Source organism: Falco cherrug, chromosome 6, assembly GCF_023634085.1.
Source record: "Falco cherrug isolate bFalChe1 chromosome 6, bFalChe1.pri, whole genome shotgun sequence".
NCBI classification, from domain to species: Eukaryota; Metazoa; Chordata; class Aves; order Falconiformes; family Falconidae; genus Falco; species Falco cherrug.
Genome location: NC_073702.1, coordinates 52090438 through 52110273, shown reverse-complemented (window position 1 = coordinate 52110273; position 19836 = coordinate 52090438). Strand labels below are relative to the sequence as shown.

The window sequence follows — 19836 nt, the reverse complement described above, 5'->3', positions numbered from 1 at the left end:
TTTTCATTCCTCCTTTGTTATCCTGATAGAAATGAATGGAAGGACTGATTATAAATCATGCAAAGCTTGCAGTCAAAGTATGAATGGATTCTGGCTATCGAGTTCGAGGCCAAAGTTGATCACAGGGCTGTCTTTCCATCCATGGTCAGACATAGGAGACTGCAATAAATCATGCATTGGGCTGTACCTTTGGGGCCAGCAGTTGCAGCTTCTCAGGAGGAAGCAACTTGATCGTGCCATCTCCTTTATCCTGGTAACATGTGGTCCTAAGAAACTTCTGATGTCTGCTCTAAAAATGGAAGGAGCTGTGGCTGAAAGCACATGGGTGGGGAAGGGAGGCAATAATGGATGAAACTCACACTTTTTTTTCTTCCCCCTTCTCTCTTGATTCAAGGTCTTGCTCTGTATAACATATACTTCCACATTTGAGCTGAATGGGAGTTCAGTGTTGAAGATTGCGGAGGTAAGTGCCTCTGTCATACCATGATTGTGTCACTTAACATTCCCCCGCTACCTAGACTGTGTCTTCCATACATACCCTGAAACTAAACTAGTCCAAATCATAATTACCATCCTAAAGGCTGGTATTACTTCTTGTCTAGTGTGAAAAAATAGTTCCAAGTTAGGTGGGGTTGATGGGCTTGCATGGGAAGGCACTAGGGAACTGACTGACAGTTGTGCATTACAGTGTTGCACGTTTACTAATCCTCATATTCACTTTACTTTGCCTTTTGCAATAGAAAAAAATTCCTTGAGTTCTTTATAAAACAACACTGTGCTGATTCCTTACCTGCTGCAAGTCTAAAACTAGTGAAGTTTTCTCAGAGAGGCATGTAGGCTGTAACGTACTGTATTGGCCCATATAAGTGCCACCAACGTGCCTTGTTAGCTTTGTGTGTATCTTTTTCCTAATACATCCAAGTAAAAGGTTTATTACACCTCTAGATATGTGGTGTTGTCCTGGTGCTATTAGCCACTCTTCTCCCTTTATTCCATTAGATTTTAGTCTGAATTACATTGTAAAGGAGCTTTGGCTGTAGAAAAAATATACCTGTGTGTTTGTTAAGTGAGCCTTTGTAGATGGGTATTTTTAGCATAGTGTGTAGCAAGCCATGAGGCTGTTTGTTCAGGTTAGAGAAGATGCACAGGAACACTTAAGCCTCCCATGAAGCACTTGCTATTGTGTGCAGAACATATAAAATTATATTGTTAACACGGTATGGGGAAAGCTAATGTTTGTGGAACAACGGAATGGTTATAGACATGTCATACACTCCAAGTATATGTAGACATTTGTAGTGTTCCTTCTCAGGTTTTAGTATTTTGGGTGTGGTTTTCCATAAAAAAGAAAAATCCCATGTGAAAATAGCTCACTTTACCTGGAAGTTACAGTATACAGTATTTTCTAAGTTTAGGAATAAAATTGACCTTGCATTGTCGTATTGGAAGCTGAAAATGGGGATGTAGGGATAACAGGGAGCCAAAGAAAACATCTGCCAGTTTGTAACAAATGGACTTTAAAAGGCAGAGATACAACATAAACAGTTTGTGTATATAACATACATAGGATAAAAAAAAAAGTAGTAATTATTCCAGATGTCCTGCACCGCTTAAACTTTGGGTTTTCTTGTGCTATGTGAGACCATAAGGTTTGGCTATATTTGGAGGTCTTTGTAAGTCCCACCTGCAGCAAGGATGAACTGAATTGTTATTTAGAGCAAGCCACAACTTTTTAAGTTTTACTAAACGCTCTTTACATCAATGTTCCAAACTGAAGAAAATACAGATAGTTTCCCCTGCTGTAGTTTTTCTCAGCAGACTTTCTAACATGCAAAGCAAAAGCTTAGTGTATCTCTTTGCTGTAGGTAAAGAGCTCTAGCTTAGACAAAATACTTGGTGGGAAAAGTATTTAATGGCTCTAAACCCTTCAGATTTCAATCTTTAAGAGCACTGCCTAAGACTAGGGGGGAAATGGCCCATCAGTCATGCTCTGTGTGCTATAAGCTGTATCAGAAATCATATTTTCTGTTCTCTCTGTAAATTTGGATAACAGATGTTGTTCATTTAAAGCATCCTGAAAAATGGCAGTTTTCTTGCATAGACTGGAGTTAAACCCTGCTGTTCTTGGTAGTTGCACTTCACTTTCATTCCCAAAAGGCTAGCCTGGCTCTTAAAAACCTTTACTAGTAGAGTGGCACAAATTAGCACAATGATAGCTTCTCCTTTTTCTGTTGAAGCGAAGAGGAGGAGCTCTGATGCAGGCTGATGAGATGTGCCCGCAAAGCAAACAAAACTTCAGTTTCCTTTAGGGAATTGGAACAAGCTGTAATACAGAGCATGCGTGTTTCTATTTGAAGTGTTTGGAGGTACAGCTATTGTCCCCACACCCTGAGAAAATACTGCCTCATTCAATGCCTGTGTCTTTCTAATTAGCAAGTCCCACCAGGCACATACGTACTTCCTCGGGCTCCTCCTGGCCAGGTTTTAGGTAAGGCAAAGACTTTAGCAGCTGGAATCAATACGCCTTGGTATCTGAATTCTGCAATTTATAAGCAGTAGGAAACAGAAAATTATTTCTGAGTTCAGCATTTGCTTAGCGTTTATTTTTCTGACCTGCTGTAAGGGAAAGGTGGCAGAGAGGAGCTTTCTGCTCCAGTGCCCCTGCTATTTGACATTTCTTTCCAAGTCAGTCCCTTAGCTTTCCTAGCCTGCCCTCTGCAGCAAAGTGGAGCCACTGCAGAATCAGAAAGGTGCTGCCTGCATTACCGGTAGAAATCTCTGGGGACTGCCTGACAAACAAGGCTGGAGTCTGGCCATTTTGCCCTGCCAGATCATTCTCAATTCATGTGTACAAAATAGTGGCACCTCAAATCTTTCTGAACATTATCAGCTTCAAATTAAGGAAGCATCCAACATGAAGAGTACTATATTTTGTGGTGTAAGTATTAGCAGTATTGAAAACAGACTGAATCTTGCTCTGTGCGCCTTCCCATGCTTGCCTAGACCCCTGCAAGAAAATGTAGTTTATGCTGTTGCTTGTTTTCATGTGTGTATTTGTTACTCTCGTCTACTTTATGGAGGTTTGATTTGTTTAACATTGTTGGTTTTCATTGGCTAACCCTTCTGTGTTTTGCTCTTAGTTGTGTTTTGCATGCCATAGAGCTGGAAGTCCCCGAATGCATGAAATGATCAAAATGTCCATTGCACACCTCCTTGGGGCCCTGAGCTCTCGCATTTTTACTGGTGGTTCTTCATCAATGGCTTTTCAAAAGGTACCTTGCCCAGCCATTTTAGAACACAGGCCTTCCATAAGATCGGAGCTCAAGTGGAAAGGACTGTTGCTCATTAGCTGGCATGGGGAGGGGAGAGAAGGAGATACCAGTCATGCTCTTTCCAGAAAGTCAGCCTACATCCTAAGAATGGTATTTCATCAATTGATTCAGGTACTCTAGAAAAAGGCTTACAGCTCAAGAGGAGAATGATCTCAGCAGCACTGGAATGGTTTGGCCTCTACAAAGGGCTGTATATGATTAACAGAATTTAGGGGTTTTTGTCCACTGGAGTTCAGGTCATAGCTGAATGAGATGATGGGCAGAGTTGGTCCAAGCCCTCTTTTAACTTACAAGACCGTCTTCATCACTGACATTGATCTCTAGCTAAATAAAATCCCTTCTTTGTTTGGCAGCTCTTGGAATCTTGAAAAAGGGCAACAAGAATGAGAGGCTGTCGGTTCAGTCCCTTATATCCTGCAAATACATGTAACTGTAACCTGTTCTAGTATATGGTCAAAGGAGATAGTCGGTCTGAGTTTGTCATTTGCATAGTGTTTCTAGCATGAGGTAGAGTGATACACATACACTTGAAAAACTCTGAAGTCCTGTCTGTCAGTGTAGTTGGGAAATAAGGGAAGATAAGGCAAGAGCCATAATTAAGTAGCTTCTGTGTGTGATGTCTTAGATCACTCACTAAAGATACTGTTTGTATCCAAGAAACTCAGTAATGTCTTGTGCTTGTGGCTTTACCGAAATGCTGAGATGTGAGGTTGCCCAAAGTGAGGAAGTCAGAAGGGTTTTAGGAACATACCTATATTTTTTTTTTCCACTCTAACAAATGCAGAAGTGGGCCAGCAACATCTTAAACTGCATAGCCTTGAGTCCACAGCCTGCTTTTTTTAGCTGCTGAAATAGCTTCATTTCATTTCTATAGGAGTTAGAAACAATCAAGAATCTTGTCCGTGTGCTTATGTCAATACTGGTTAGCCTTTGTAATCAGATCACTTTGATTTTTCCCTCATAAAAACTCATCCTCATTAGGGAACTATAAAAATGGCTTTCCATCATATAATATCCTTCTCATTCAAAAATGTGCACCAGATGCATTTCTGTGTACTGCTTATGCATATAATTTATACTATATTTTTCTAAAATACTTTTTCACAGATAGTTTAATCTATATTCATGGTTCTTCTCACTAGTTATATATTTAAATGATGGCAGAATCAAAACACAGGGACTGAAAAAGCATGTGAACAGTCATTTATTTTTTGAAAAAAAAATTTTTAATGGTCATTGTTCATGACAAAGCTCAGTGTAGGCCAAAGGACCAAAACTGCTTCTTTGGATCACAGTCTGAGGAGAGTGTATTGTACAGTTCTGCTGCAGTCCCACTTAGCTCCATCAAGACTGTTATCCACTTGGTAGCTGCTGTACAGTAGTTACAGTGGTTATTACAGTTACAGCAGCTATTACGGAGACTAGTATCTCCTGCAGAAAATCTGATGAAGGACAGAAATTGCATTTTGCAGTGTGCTGTCCCCAGGATCCTAGCTGCAGTATGCTTTGGCAACTATTTGTATAACATCATCTGGGGCAAAAGTCAAGGACAGCTCTGGTCACAGCAGTGTCAAAAAACTGCCAGCAACTGGGTATGGATCTGGGAACTGAATGGTCTGTCAGTGATCTTCCATTGCTGCCTTAGCTCCCATGGGATCTCTGAGCTGAGGAGCCCTTGGCTTGATTGCCGATTATTAAAAGGCAATAATTTCTGTTATTTGTGGTGAAGCGCTGTTGTGTTTTCCTTATTAGGAAAGGCCTTTAAAGGCTTTCAGATATGCTGCAGTATGTAATAATTAATTATAGAAAAAGTGGCAAATACCTATAGAACAGAAGCAACAATCTTAAAGAATTGGAGGGTATTTACATTGCAGATACAGACTTGCAGAGTGATAGTTACAAATAAGTATCTAGAAATGAACAATTCAAGTAGCATTTAGTGAATTATCTATGGAGCAAGGCAAGTGCCAAAAGCACTTGGGTTTGACAGGAGATTTCACCATTTTTGCCCTACCGTTCCTGCAGCTGTGAGACTGATGAATTGCTTCTAGATGCTATTTACTCAGTTTTCCATATTGCTGAAAACTTTTAATGTGCTCATAAAGCAATCTGAAATAGTAAGGAAGGCTGGCTATCTGCGTGCAAGAGATGTTGGTATCCTCCTCCTAAAATGTGTTACTGGTAAGTTACAGTTCATATCTGTGTACTGCTATCTTGTTTCCTCATCAGGTTTGCATTGAGACATATGTATCTAGCTGTCACCAGCGGAGCATTAACACCGCTGTGCGGGCAACCCTCAGCCAAATGTTGAGTGACTTGACTTTACAGTTACGACAAAAGCAAGAAAACATGGTGAGCCTTCTGGCATCAACAAGTGGTTCCACGTCCATGGCTGCGTACCTTTTTGTTTCTCTGAATGCAGTGTATTGTACTGGCTTGTTGTGCCTTACGGCTTTTATTTGACACTTCCACAGTTAATCCTGTTTAAAAGCGTTTTGGGGCTCTGACTGTGTGCTTGCCTTACAGCAGTCCGTCAGAAACGCAGCTCTCATATTGTCAGATCTACTTGGCTAATTTATTTATTTATTTTTTCTCTCCTTCCATTAAACAAAAGAGTCTTTGCTCTGCTGTCAGGCTGCCTTGGCTTTTTCCTTTTCCATTCTTTTTATTTTGTTTGCTTGTTTTCTTAAGGTTCATTGAAATAATTTTGCCAAAAGTTTTTGCATGACAGATATTTACCTATATAATTCTCAACTAAGGAAAGTGTAATTGAGGTTTTTCTTCTACTTTTTTATAGAAGATAATTTAGGGTCATGACATTCTTTGCTTGGCTAGCAAAAAAATTAATTCTATTTATTGCATTACTAAAATCCATGAGAGTTGTTTAAATGAAATCCCAGCATATTGTCAGCAAAACTGTAGATGTTCTGGGTACATGCAAAAGTACATTGGCTTCTTATAGTCATTCGTGCTGCTGTGTATATTATCAAAAAAATTACTGTTTATAAAAGTCAGTTTCTATTTATTAGGAAATTTTAAGTACTGTAATTGCACAGTTTATTTTCCTTATATGTGTTTTGGGTTAAGATGATCACTTCGATTTTGGATTAGTAGACTAGATTGCTTTTATCCTAATGAACAACTGCAGAACAGAATTAATCAGTTTAAGTAGACTTAGCTTCTGTCTGTGCTAGGTAGGTTCATTCTAACAGCCAAAACATTTACCAAAAAAAACCCCAAAACCAAACCAAAAACCAAACCAAACCAAAAAAGAAACAAAAAAACCCCAGTAGTTTTGAGATTTAGTTTGGGTCTGAAAGCTGAATTTCGTTAGATCTGTTCTTAGCTGAGGAGTGGGTGAAAGCATGTGAGAGCTGCATTTATTTCCTGGCAGTTTGTTGTTAATGCTTGAGAGAGGAATTTGGCTTGACCCCTTTCTGCACTGATAGGAAAAAATCCTATACTGCTGCTGAACCAAATGATGTAAGAGATTGTTTCCATTTCCTGACTGCCATTAATGCTGTTGGCACTGTAACATTAACAGTGACAATGTGATAAACTCTTTTATACTCAATTGATTTTGGTACTTTGTGAAATCTAGACTATGCTTTCCTCTCAGTTAATGCAACTTACGTGCCTAGTTATTATTAAGTTGTTTTAGGTGTAGGAAATAAATCCCTAAAGAACTTATAAATCCTAGTTCTACTCAATGAGATGTGAGTTCCTTAAATGTAAATGACTGTTAAAACAGATCTTAAGGAATTTTTGAAAATGTTTTGCAAAAGCTTGCTTAAAAACAAAACTAACAAAAAAACCCACCCCACCCCAGAACACATAGGTGACATGGGTTTGTTAAGAAAGCTCTGCTGTTAAATGTTGCTTCCGCAGTGTTTTTCTGCCCCTTGTACCAGTTACACCACCTTTGTCTTTCCTTAACAGACAATTGAAAACCATGATGCCTTGCAGAAATTCAAGAGTCAAGGTATTTGTAACACTTTTTTAGTGACTTCTTCCAATCCAGCTTTTTTATTTTTCACTTTCCTTTCATCAGCACAGTGCTGTTTAATGTCACAGGAATTGCATCTTCAGGGTTTCTTCCCTTCTCCATAGCTTGATGCTGTGTTACCTGTGGTAATAACTGAGACAGCCCTGTTAGCTCCTGATATTTTCAGTCGTGTGTTCATTTGGACCATGGTAACATCATTGCACTCAACATAGTAATAAAAGGATTGTTTCAAGGTGAGTTTCAGTGCTCTGGAAAATGTTTTAGTAAGTGGCTTTACTTCCTAAATTGAAACAGATTCATGGGGTAGGACATGGAATCTGGAAATGATTGTGTTGTCTTTCAGGCTAGAGACGCAGTCTATAATGGCAGCTTTTGAAAGTGCACCACTAGCAAAGGTCTGTTCAGGCTTGCCAAATGATTAATTTACAAGAGGATTTTTTTCTGTTCCCATTCTGGCTTAGCTTCCAACATCTTCCCTGATAGGTAAAAGTAATCCCTGCTTTTGACGTTCTCACTGGATTTCTGCAGGAGAACTTGTATGGATGGAGGCTAAAATCTTTGGAGTGCACAAGCATCCTCTTTTAAGATCAGGACCTGATCAGACATCAGAAGCTGTGTAGCAGAGACTAACTGCGGGGAGAGATACAGACATTCTAGCTGCCATGTAGAAGTACTGGAGCCAGTCCTTTTTTATTATTTATTAGTATACTTATTTTATTATCTGGATTAGACTTCAGCTAACCTTCTGTGATTGCACGTAAGCAATCAATGCTCTCTCCGGATCTAATACTACTGCTTTTTCATTGTATGGAGATCACTTTCCGATCTTGGACTTTTCCTACTGCATCTTCTCTGTAAATTTTGGCAGCACTGCTTGTTGTTTAGAAGCTTGGACCAGCTCTGAAAGTACATGCAATGAATTGAGGTTGTAATCCAGCTGCACGTATGTAATGCCTCTGATCTTTGTTCTTTTTGGAGGTACTTCAACTGAGTCTCTTTGTGATGATGTTGTATCTGTCCTCACTGTGCTCTGTGAGAAGCTCCAGGCTGTCATAAAGTGAGTTATTTCAGTTTATAATTTGAATTTACTACCTAGAGATTGAGAGTTTCACTGATACATGTGATTTTACTATTGTAGTCCTGGAATTATGGAACAAAATTGTGCCTAAATGAAGTGTTTATTAGAGTTGTTCATGATGCATTAATTTAATCCTCACTTGAAATAAGAAGCTAATTTGCCTTCTTTGTGCAGTGTTCAGCTTTAAAGAGCTTCCAGTAAATCTAATCTGTAAGTAACTTCCATACAGCAGCAAAATACTTGTCAAAGGAGTTGTCTTTTCTGGCTTGAAAGTAATCATTGTAGAGAGAACAATTACAAGAGACATGGAAAAATGTAACAGAGACAATATGCAGAAGGAATTAATATGTCCTTAGAAAGGTGGCATTTATCCAACTAAAATAATTTACAGTACCAAAGCATTCCTTAAATTTAGGAATATTGTACACTTGGAAATGCACTAGCCTGACTTTTAAAATGCAGTTATTATGGGCAGTAATAGCATGTTACACTGCATTAAGAGTCTCTTGTTGGCCAGTATGGTAAGAGTAATAATTACTCATGAGTTAAAAATTACTTCCTGTGCCATTCTAGCATAGCTGGACTAATGGGCTATTGAGAAATGAGCCAAAAAAAGCCTGAAGTCTTAAAGAGATGACAAAGCAACCAAAAGCAATGCAAACATTATACAGCAGTTATTTGAAAAACAGAAGTATAGCAAGCTGGAAATAGTTCAAAATTTTTAAGGGGAAAAACAAGTTTTCACTTGGTAACACTGTTTCTGTATTAGTAAGGTAAGATTTAACTTGCTACTACTCCGAGTTGCAAGTCCTCTGAGTGGTAGCAAAAAAAGCCAATCTTGAACGTATTGAAAATGTAGCATAACATGGTCTCTTTGGTTGGCCTGTATGTCCGTGAAAGTAGCCTGTGATGAACTTGGGGGAAATGGGAGATACACAAAACAAGCATGCATCGGTCCTTCCTTTCATGTGCTGTACCATTTTCAGGAAACCTATGGCTTAGGAACTGCCAGAGCCGAAGACAGCGCAGACATCTTTGTGTGCAATTCTATAGACTTTTCTCTGATGACTGTTTCTAATTACAGCAAGATTTGGAAGGGAAGATTACCTTACTTAGCATTATATAATCAGTGTCACAATTTGGGAAAATAAAAGCCTGTTTCTGAATCTTCTAAAGGAACCTTTTTTCCCAGTTGTGTGTCTAGTTACAGGATAAGGAGAGATCTTCAAAAGTGTGTATCTAACAATATCAAGTGGCAAAACCAGCTGAAAGGTTAATTCTTTGTATCAATTTTTGCCCATATATGAAGCTATAAACAGCTATCACCTTTTAGGTATTGTCCTCCAAGTAATCACTTTTATTACTGGTTATGAAACATCAAAATTAAACCACCTGACCGGATCGCTCAGAATCACTGAAAGTCTTTAAAAAAATTACCTGCAATCCCAGCTTTCCATAAAACTGTCCTGAATCAGAACAGATTGAGGCATGCTTTAGATAAAGTACAATAAGAAATTTAAAGGGCTTAATTCATGCTTGTAATTATGTACCTAGACTGTTAGGATCTCTATTTATGAGATCTGTTTATTTTCTGAGGAAAAATAATACAGTTAGAATGGCTTATTAAAGAGCTCCATGAATGAAAAGCCTTTATTTCTTCTTTCAAGGCAAATTTTAGTATCTCCTTCAAATCACTTAATTGGCAGCAACTTAACTTTCTAACCTCCTGGTCAGTGAAGTGAGATTTTAGTATGATATACTGCCTGTTCTAATTTCATAGTCCAAAGGAATTCCTCCTTCTAAATTTCAAGTTTATTAGAATTTGGTTTTGAGGGAGGCACCTATGAGCAACGAGGAAGAGTTCAGGGAGGTGAATTTTTTTCTTGGGACCATTGGTGACTTTGGTGGTACTGGAATTTGTGGCAGCAGTGAAATGAACACACTGCCTATGCTGAGGCATGCAGGAGTGCAATATTATTTTCTTAAACAGCAGGAAAAGAATATGGTAGTAAGAAGCATTAGAGCAATCGCAAGTGCAGGGATGCCCTGTGCCTGCCCATGCAAGTGTTGGCTGTAAGTTGTTGATGATCTACTTTAAGATACGTTGTAAGATAAGCTGTCAGGAAGGCAGGCAATTGTACCTGGATTGTGTGCATCTCTCCAGATAGGTGTCGACTGTTGTGAGGAAAATGCTATCGCCTCTAAAATGTATAACCAGCCAGCAGTTTTAAACCCTCTGTAGCACAGGGTTAGAAATCTAGCTTCAAGCCTCAGGATTCACTATTTTCTGCATGGCATGTGAAACAGGTACTGTTCTACTCAAATGAAAATTCATCTATGGGAACAAAAGGAATTCAGGCAGTGACAGAAGAGCAGGCATTTCTCATTCTTTAATTTCAGTTAAGTCCATTCTTTACAGCTTTCTTTACCCACCATCATATATCAGAAAATACATTCCTCCAGCTCTCATTCACCTGCTATCAGCTATTCAGCTGCTCCTGAATCCCAGAGCTAATTCTGAGAGTAGGTACAAGCACATTGTACGTTACAAGTGTATCAATCCCAGATGTCCACAGGATCTTTCACGTTCTTTCTCATGAAGCTCACTTGGTGTTTATGGTTTTGACAGAGTAACTGGTAAGGCCCTGGAAGGTAGCCGTGTTGTCATGTGACTTACTGCCTGTAGACATTGACTTTTGACCACTGTGGCTGTCACCAAGAAAAGAGAAAAAGTAACCAGAAGAGAGCAGCCTCAATGCCCTTCAGAATGCCTGAAGAAACCATCCAATCTGGGATATCTGGGTGTCTCCTTTTCCTCTGTTTTGAGAGTTCCCTCCTCCTCAGGTTTTTAGATTGAATTGTAATAATTATTTCTGGTTTTTTCTTACTTTTTTTTCACATAGCTGTTTGTGGTTCTTTTTTCAGTAGCAGATCACTGCATGTAGTCAGCATAAAATAAATAGGATGGTAAAGGTGATCACACCATTGTAAATCCATAGGAAGAAGCAAAAAGAAGTCACTGCTGTAAATTGCGGTATAATTTTCAAGTGAACTAATGTAATTCTTTTAGAAAATTAAATAATCTTTGTTTAAATGTAACATGAATGGTATCTTTTCTCTTTGCCAGTGACAATCGGCATCTTCAGCTTCTTTACTTGGAGTGCATCCTCTCCATGTTAAACAGCTCCTCTCCCTGCATGCACCAGCACAAAGGATTCACTGATTTAATATGGTGAGTACATCTGATGCAAATATTCAGTTTATAAGTATAAAAGGACCTTCTCCCCCCCAGCCATGCAAACAAACCTGCAATAAATCTCCAGATGTGAGCAGAGCTTGCTGTTAACCTGCTGTCAGTTCATTCTGTGCTTCATATAAGGTTGGTTAGGATTTCATGCTCAGCTAACACATTAAATCCCTGTAGTGGATTATCACTGTAATGAAGTCTAACATATTTAGCTAGAACAGAAAAACTCTTACACTTTCTGTAATAGCTCAGCAGAATCATGTGTGGCATTGAGCACACAAAATATTCTGCTTACTGTTAGAGGGTGCTGAATAGCTTCTTACTGATCTGATGCAGTAGCTGTTGCTGTTGAAACCTGTGATTACATCTGCTTTGAGGCAGGTGTGTTTCTTAAGGAGTGAACTGATACATTTTTTAAGTGTACCTGATTGGAGAAAGAAGTGGAATAAGCAGACTCAAAGTCATTATCTGATGCCTGGTTAAAAGCTTTTTTTTTCTTTCTGTGACTTCAGTAAGCAGAACTGTTTTAGCAAGCATATTAAGAGAAGCAATGACATTTCTGGACTGCATAAAAATCTTGAGAAAATAAGAGATTTATGAGGATGTGTTACATTTTATGCTGAAACATTACTTGTCATTGGGTGCTTGCTCCAGGCGGCAGCTTGAACCTGTGAGGCATGTGGGTGAAAATCAGGTTTGGGACTGCATTCACTTGTTTTTTTAAATCAGGGTCATGCAGACTGCAGTGAAATGTTAAGTGCGTGAGTGCAAAGCTGAAATATCAGCTAACTGAGCAAAGTGCTGAGTTAGTTTTGGCTCTGGCTGCACAGAAGAGTGATCTGCTGCTGTGGAATCACTTGAAGGAAGGATGTTGTTTTTAGTGTATAGTGGCATATGAGATGTTACAATGCACACTTTGAGTTACTGTAGAGGGCTTTAATTATATTGTCAAAAGCCAGCAAAACAGAGACTCACAACTGAGGGTGCATGTGCAGTTCAGTGGTAGAACGTCAGGCCTTCTAGTTAACATAGATTAGTTTTTGTTTGGTCAGGTTTTTTTAAAGCTCCCAGGTTGGACTGAAGAAGAAACAGAGCAGTAGAAACCTAGAATTTCTACCTTGCAATAGGTTACAGCTGACGATAGAGGCAGGCGTGCTGTCTTGTAAAGGACAGCTCTGGGCAGCAACATGAACTTGCAGAATCAGTACCATTTATAAAGCACCCAAAAGTATTTCCATATGTCCTAGCATGCTGATACTTGGGAGGTGAAAAAAGCCTGTTGTAATTTTTTATTCTGTCTAACCATTCTATCTGCTGTTGACTGATCATTAAAACTAGCGTGTGTATCTCATTAAACTGTGGGCTATTTTCAATCTGTTCCTGTGAGATTATTTTTTTCCAGTTACCATCTGCTGCTTTTCTCTTTCTCAGGAAGCAACTGTGTCCAGCCCTGGTAGTAATCCTGGGAAATCCAATCCATGACAAAACTATCACCTCTGCCCACAGCAGCATCTGCCTTGAAGCTGATTCACCTTCCTCAGGAATCTCTGATCATGGCCGGGGTTCAGGTTGTTCATCCACAGCACCTGCCCTCAGTGGGCCCGTTGCACGGACCATTTATTATATTGCAGCAGAACTGGTTCGGTTGGTGGGGTCAGTGGAATCCATGAAGCCTGTGCTGCAGTCTCTCTATCACCGGATATTGCTTTACCCACCACCTCAGCACCGAGTAGAAGCCATCAAAATTATGAAAGAGGTGAGATAATCACATGTGCACATCCAGGCATGTAAAGCAAAATGTTTATTTAACAGTAAAAATCGGTGATACGTGCATGACAGTCCATTCCATATGTTAGCAGTAGGGATGCTGAAATTGCCCTTTCTGAGCATAGCTGTTACATCAAAGTAAATCTGACAAATATTTTTAGTTTTAGAAAGTTGTAATGGCTTTATTTGTCTCCATAACACAAGCTGCTGTGGCACTTTCATCAGCGTTCATGCTGTGGTACTGCATGGAGATCTTAAGCTGAGTCATGACTGCTCTTTTGAGTGAGATGCAGTGTAGTGATCCGGTTTTCAACTTCTTTGGCATCTTGCCCCACTCTCTGCTCTTGCTTGAAGGAGACATTCATCCTCACAGCATAGTATTCCAGGCACTGAGGTGAATATGTTTTGATTACATGCCAGGTTTTTTAAACCTGGTTTCCTGGAACTATATTAGAATAGCCACAAGTAAGCTGCCAATACCTTAAGTGGCCCTGTCTAGATGGGCTCTTCCATTTCACGTGTGCAGCTCTCTTATGTTGTGGAACACAAGGCAACTTAGTAATTTGTAGGAACAGTGGTCTTGTCTTAGAGGATTTTTGTTCTAGCTTGTTGTATACCTGGGCTGTTCTGTGTCTTGAAGATCTCTTCTAACACCACACAGACACCTGCTGGGTTGTTGTCTGAACTGGCAGTCACCGTGACACTTGTCTTCCTCTAATTTTAAAGAATAGCAAGATGACAACTGAACCTTTAGGAAAAGCTCAGTCTAATGTTTCCTGCAGGACATGTCTGTTGCCTCTTTCTGCTTATTAATATCGGCTTGTTTGTAAAGCTGCCTTCTTGTATTTCTTGGTGGGTATTAACAGGACGCCACCCAGCAGGTTGAGCCAGAAGGAATCACTTTGTCTGTCTTTGCATGACTATCATTTTGTAACTGGATGACTGAAGAGAAAGGCTCCCTTTGGTATATAATACAATGTAAGATACTTATTCTACCTATAAGCATAGAGATTGTCTTGCGTGCAGTATCTATTAAAACATATTCAGTCAAAAATGTAAAGCACTGGACAACATTCTATATGTCATTCTTGTTGAATATTCTGCTCTTCTCTATCTGTTTTTCTGCCTTTTAAAAAGAGGAAAGTAGCTTTAATAAGTAGAACATCAGGGTGCTGTTTTCTTTTGCTGTGAGAAATTACAGTACTGCTACTTCAAGTTCCAGGCTTGATAGAACTATGACTCATTTATTGTATTTAAATAATGCTTAGATAACCCTCTAGTAACTTCTGTTTCCTTTCCTTTCAGATACTTGGCAGTCCTCAGCAGCTTTGTGATTTGGCAGGGCCCTGCTCTTCTGAGTCAGAATCCAGGAAGAGGTCTATTTCTAAAAGGAAGTCCCATCTGGATCTTCTCAAGCTGTATGCTCTGTTTCCTCCTTTAGCCTCTTGTCTCTTAAACCTGCGTACACAGGACACTTAAATAGCTGTACCTTCAGAAACATACCCAAATATGAGCCAGGGTATCTCCCTGGTTAAATAAGCTGTGAAAATGGAAGACGGGTAAAAGCTCTTACTGGTTTGTCATCAGTCTGGGCCTGTTTGTAAGAGCATAGATAACTACCTTGTGGAATTTGCCAAAATACTCAGATGTGTTGGTTTACAGCTGGAAATTCTTGGGTTTGGGTCCCTAACCTTGCAATGAAATAACTGTGCTTATTTAGATGTACATTTCCAAGATGAAATCAAAGGAGGTAATCGGAAAATTTAAACATTGTCGGATTGAGCAAGAAGGATTCTCAGTTCCTATAAAGATCACATCTTGTAGATAAGATAATTTTCAGGACGCAAATGGCTTTAAATTTAGCTTCAGTTGAGTGTTGAGGGTTTTTTCTAGTGTAAATGTTTGTCTGTAAGGAAAAACATGCTGTGCATGCTGGTACAAATGCATGGTAACTGTTTCCCTGCTTGACATTTCCTTTACGGCATGGCTGTGTCCATGTGGGAGACTTAATAATTTGTTCTCACAATACTAGTTGTCTTTCTCAGCAGTAGTCTTACAGGATAATTTAACTTCTTTTTTTTGTTGTTTATGGGGGGATGGTGTTGGATGATAGTGACATGCTCCCTATATGTGCTGCATCACTTAAATAAACTCTGTTTTAATTGTAGTATCATGGACGGGATGACGGAAGCATGCATCAAAGGTGGTATTGAAGCATGTTATGCTTCAGTGTCCTGCGTCTTTGCCCTGCTTGGAGCATTAGATGAGCTGAGCCAAGGGAGGGGTCTTAGTGAAGAGCAGGTCCAGCTACTGCTGCGACGCTTAGAAGAATTGAAGGATGGAACTGAGACGAGCAGGGACTCCATGGAGATCAATGATGCTGACTTTAGGTGGCAGAGGCGCATCCTGTCCTCAGAAAATCCTGCCTGGGAATCAGGAAATGAGAAGAGTCCTGATATTAGCATTAGCGTTACCACAGACACTGGTCAGACCACTTTGGAAGGGGACATGGGACAGACAACTCCAGAGGATAACCCAGAAAGTCAAAAAAACTCACTGCCATCTCCAGCTGGTCACGAAAGCAAAGGAATTCGTTATAGAGAACCAGAATCAGAAACCATTGACCAGCCAGATGTTGTTCAGAGAAGCCACACCATAGTCTATCCAGATATAACTAACTTCTTATCAGTTGATTGCAAGACCCGGTCCTATGGATCCAGATATAGTGAAAGTAACTTCAGCGTAGATGACCAGGACCTTTCTAGGACTGAGTTTGATTCTTGCGATCAGTATTCCATGGCAGCAGAGAAGGACTCGGGCAGGTCAGATGTCTCAGACATAGGGTCTGACAACTGCTCCTTGGCTGATGAGGAGCAGACACCACGGGATTGTCCAGGTCACAGGTCCTTACGTACTGCTGCGCTCTCTCTAAAATTGCTGAAAAACCAAGAAGCAGACCAGCACAGTGCACGGCTGTTTATCCAGTCACTTGAAGCTCTTCTTCCTCGGCTTATAGCTCTTTCCAGCGTAGAGGAGGTGGATGGAGCACTGCAGAGCTTCTCTTCAACATTCTGCTCAGGTTTGCAAGCAAATATTTACTGTCGAACCAGCATGCATACTGTGACAGCACTGCATGTGATTTGTCTTGTAGGATTTCATCTTCAGAGAACATACCCAGAATAAGGAGGTTTGTGCTTTACAAAGCACATTCCTCCACAGCAGCACACTTCATCCAGTGCAAAGCAAATTGAGTATGCAGGCACTGATTCAAAGGAAGGTCAATCCATTGACTCTTAACAGGCTCTGGATTACATCCTCAGTCAATAGAGAAAACTAAATTTTCTGTAGTACGATACCTCTTCACAGGTTTGTGAAGATCCGTTGAAAAGATTTGCACGTGCTGTCCTTAAAGGGAGGCTGGGTTGCCCCTTAGCATGAAAGGGGTGTGGGGCGGACCATCACCTGTTTTGAAAGAGATTTAAGTAGTAGCTTAGTACAATACTGCATTACTATTAGTAATGCCAGCCTCACAAGGAAAATGGTAAAAATTCCATGGCAGAAAGCTCTTGGAAGGATTAAGAAAAGAGGAGCATCTCCCTTCTTCACTCTTCTGTTTCTCTTAATACTGCCATCTATCATGACAGGAAATGCCAAGCTCAAAGCCCAGGCCAAGTGAAAAATAAAGATCTTACCTTTTAAGAGATTAAATACCTGCAGTTCTTTCAGGCTTAGAACCTTTGGGATCCTGACTTGGTCAATCAAACAAGAAAACACTGTGCAAAGGCTAGTTTGTCCTGTTGACAGTATATTTTAAATGTTTATATATATATATATATATATTAGAAGCGTGTCTTTTTTTCTGACAGTGGCCGAAGTGGAAATGTTTGTTAAAATATATTTCTTTGTGTCTTTAACTTAATTCACCATAATTGCCTTTCCTGTTGCTCCTCTCCTAATCATTGCTTCATTCATTTGTGCTGTCACACACACATTAAACTCATACAGAGTCAGAAGGGATGCCTCCCATCATCACAGAGCATAATTTAGATATAAAGCTGGGTAACTTAGCTGATCTTTGTGATACCCTCGTTTAAATGCTGTCCAAATAAGCCCTAATTCATGGTAGATGACATTCTTAAGATACGTTGTCCATGTTATATCACAGGAAGGGTGTACTTAAAGGGGACATTAACATTAATTTCATTCCTAATTGAGGTGCTCAAAAGCATCCTTTCTGTCACAAGGATTTATTTTTCCTGAAACAGAGTGATCTTGAGGTTATGCTAAAAGACCAAGACTGGAACTCTAGCTCAAACTTCTGTGCACCTGTTCCGTTGTGCATGAATGGGTATACCACTTGTTTTCTCTTTTTTCTGTCAAATCCCTTTAAAACATTTTAAAGCATTGGAAAGGGTAGACTTAGCAGGCCTCTAGATTTTAAGGATAAAAGCAGCTTTTGTTGTCTTTCAGTATGACTAATGCAGTGAGAAAGATGGAATAATACACTCCATTTCTGCATTAAGTCCATAATTTATGGTTTGTACTTCCCTCTTAAACAGATACCTAGTCTTGGACTTAGGCTGTTGAGACAGACCCTTCATTTTGCTAAGGAAGCCACCTCCATGGTTAAACCTGTGCATGAAAATGTGCACCATGTTTCCAGTCTGATTTGGTGAAGTATTCTTAGAAGATGCCACTCAGGAATCATGGGAAAATATAGTAGCAGGTTACTGTATTAAATTTGCTCAGAAGAGGTATCCTGGTGTTTTCATAGAGCTGTGGCTGTTACAGAGTTGTAATTTTACGCTCTCACAAGATCTGTGCAGTTCACGTTTCATTTGGGCACCTGGAATGAGACTCAGTCCAGCTGAAACAGTCCCTTAACTTGTACCTTGGATCTTAAGCAAAAGTCCATCAGTCCTGAGGTGAGGGCTTGTGTTACTGTGAGAGATGGGTGAGTCTGAAGACCTGTAGAGGGAGATTTACTAAAGTTGAACCACATGTCTGTGAGTAGGCACTCCCCCTGAGGAGCTGCTGACACTCCAGTCTGGTCTGCCTCTATCGTCAGTGTTTGAGTTCTTACTTCAGGACTCCTTCGCTAACAGCAGCAATTCAGGGCTCAAATTAGGTGATGAAGTTAGAGGAACCGGTCCTATTCGTTGTATGTACAACAGCTAGTCATTTATAATTCCTGAAGAATACATTAGGAAATTTGAGTATTAGTTAAGATGTTGAGGAAAGAGACAGGTGCAGTTCTGAGACCAGCCAGTACAAAACAGTATTTTTGTGTTTGAGAGACCCTATTTAACTGATTTGTTTCATTTTTCAATTTTTCTTACATTTTGGGGGAAAAATACATTTGCTACAGTTTAGTAGTCTTTCCTACAGGCTAAATAATACTGTACTATTATTATGTTCTCATAGGATTGAAAAGCAATGAAAGGAGGTAGGAATCTGAGGCACTGGTAGGGGAGTATAAGCATAGAAAAAATGAAGTCGTGAAATTAAGATTTGGAAGTCAATTGGTTAAAAGCCTTCATAATCTACAGTTTTCATCTTTCCACAGAAGGTTCCTCCTTGTTGCTAAATAAAAGCAATGCCAAAAAATTCCTTAGGGACACTGAAGTGTGGTGTCTATCTTAAAAAATACTGGATTATCTAAAAATTCTCCACATTATCTTGGCTTGCAGAAAACATTGTCTGCATTTTTTCAGAACCAACTTTTACCTGGGCGATTTGAATGTACTGCAGTCTCTGTTAAGAGTCTTCTGACCTCATTGTTTATTATAGCTGGCAGGTCTTTGTAATTAAAATTGATGATCAGTATTCTCTTAATTCAGACATAACTTATTCTGGTCAACTTCAGTGTCAAGGCATTAGTTCTAAAAATGGTGTGCCATTGTGTGAATAATTGTAGGAAACATTTTTAGCAGCTCTTTTCAGTTTTGATTCCGTAGCTTTTATTGGCAAGGTTTTTATGTTGGGAAGCATCATTGCAAGTTTACTCATAAGCTAATCGGCTGCTTTTGAGAACTCTGCATCTCTTAAATGCACTTGTTTATTTTCCTGTATTTTAGAGGAAATTAGGGACCATTTTTCCCAAACACTTTCTGGTGCTCAGATACATACCCACTATGTAGTAGCCACTTTATGTGCAGTTAGACACCTTCCTTTTTAATTGCAGTCTTGTGTAGGAGGTTGCACAATTTTTAAAATATTCTAATGCAAAATAAAGTGGGCTTTTTTTTTTCTTTTACTACCTCTCTTCCCTGAGGTTTTTGTTACTCCAGAAGATTCTAGTCCCTGAGGTACATATTTAAGAGAGATAAGACATCAAATCAATATATTCTAGCTACATCAATATCATGATCCTCCATCCAGCAAAGTGTTAAGATGCATCTTTGCC

General features: G+C 39.5%; 1 protein-coding gene across 4 annotated transcripts in view; it reads left to right on the top strand.

Moving 5' to 3' along the window:
* ARFGEF3 (ARFGEF family member 3) overlaps positions 1-19836 on the top strand; it is a 96657-nt gene that overhangs the window by 35720 nt on the left and 41101 nt on the right. Inside the window, exons 5-13 of one of the 4 annotated variants that reach the window (XM_055714103.1) lie at positions 395-463; positions 3141-3272; positions 5562-5684; positions 7272-7314; positions 8317-8395; positions 11544-11648; positions 13095-13419; positions 14736-14848; positions 15599-16509. In XM_055714103.1, coding sequence (XP_055570078.1) covers positions 395-463; positions 3141-3272; positions 5562-5684; positions 7272-7314; positions 8317-8395; positions 11544-11648; positions 13095-13419; positions 14736-14848; positions 15599-16509 — 1900 coding nt within the window. The remainder of the gene's footprint in view (positions 1-394; positions 464-3140; positions 3273-5561; positions 5685-7271; positions 7315-8316; positions 8396-11543; positions 11649-13094; positions 13420-14735; positions 14849-15598; positions 16510-19836) is intronic. The other 3 variants (XM_055714106.1, XM_055714104.1, XM_055714107.1) reach the window with 3 other exon arrangements.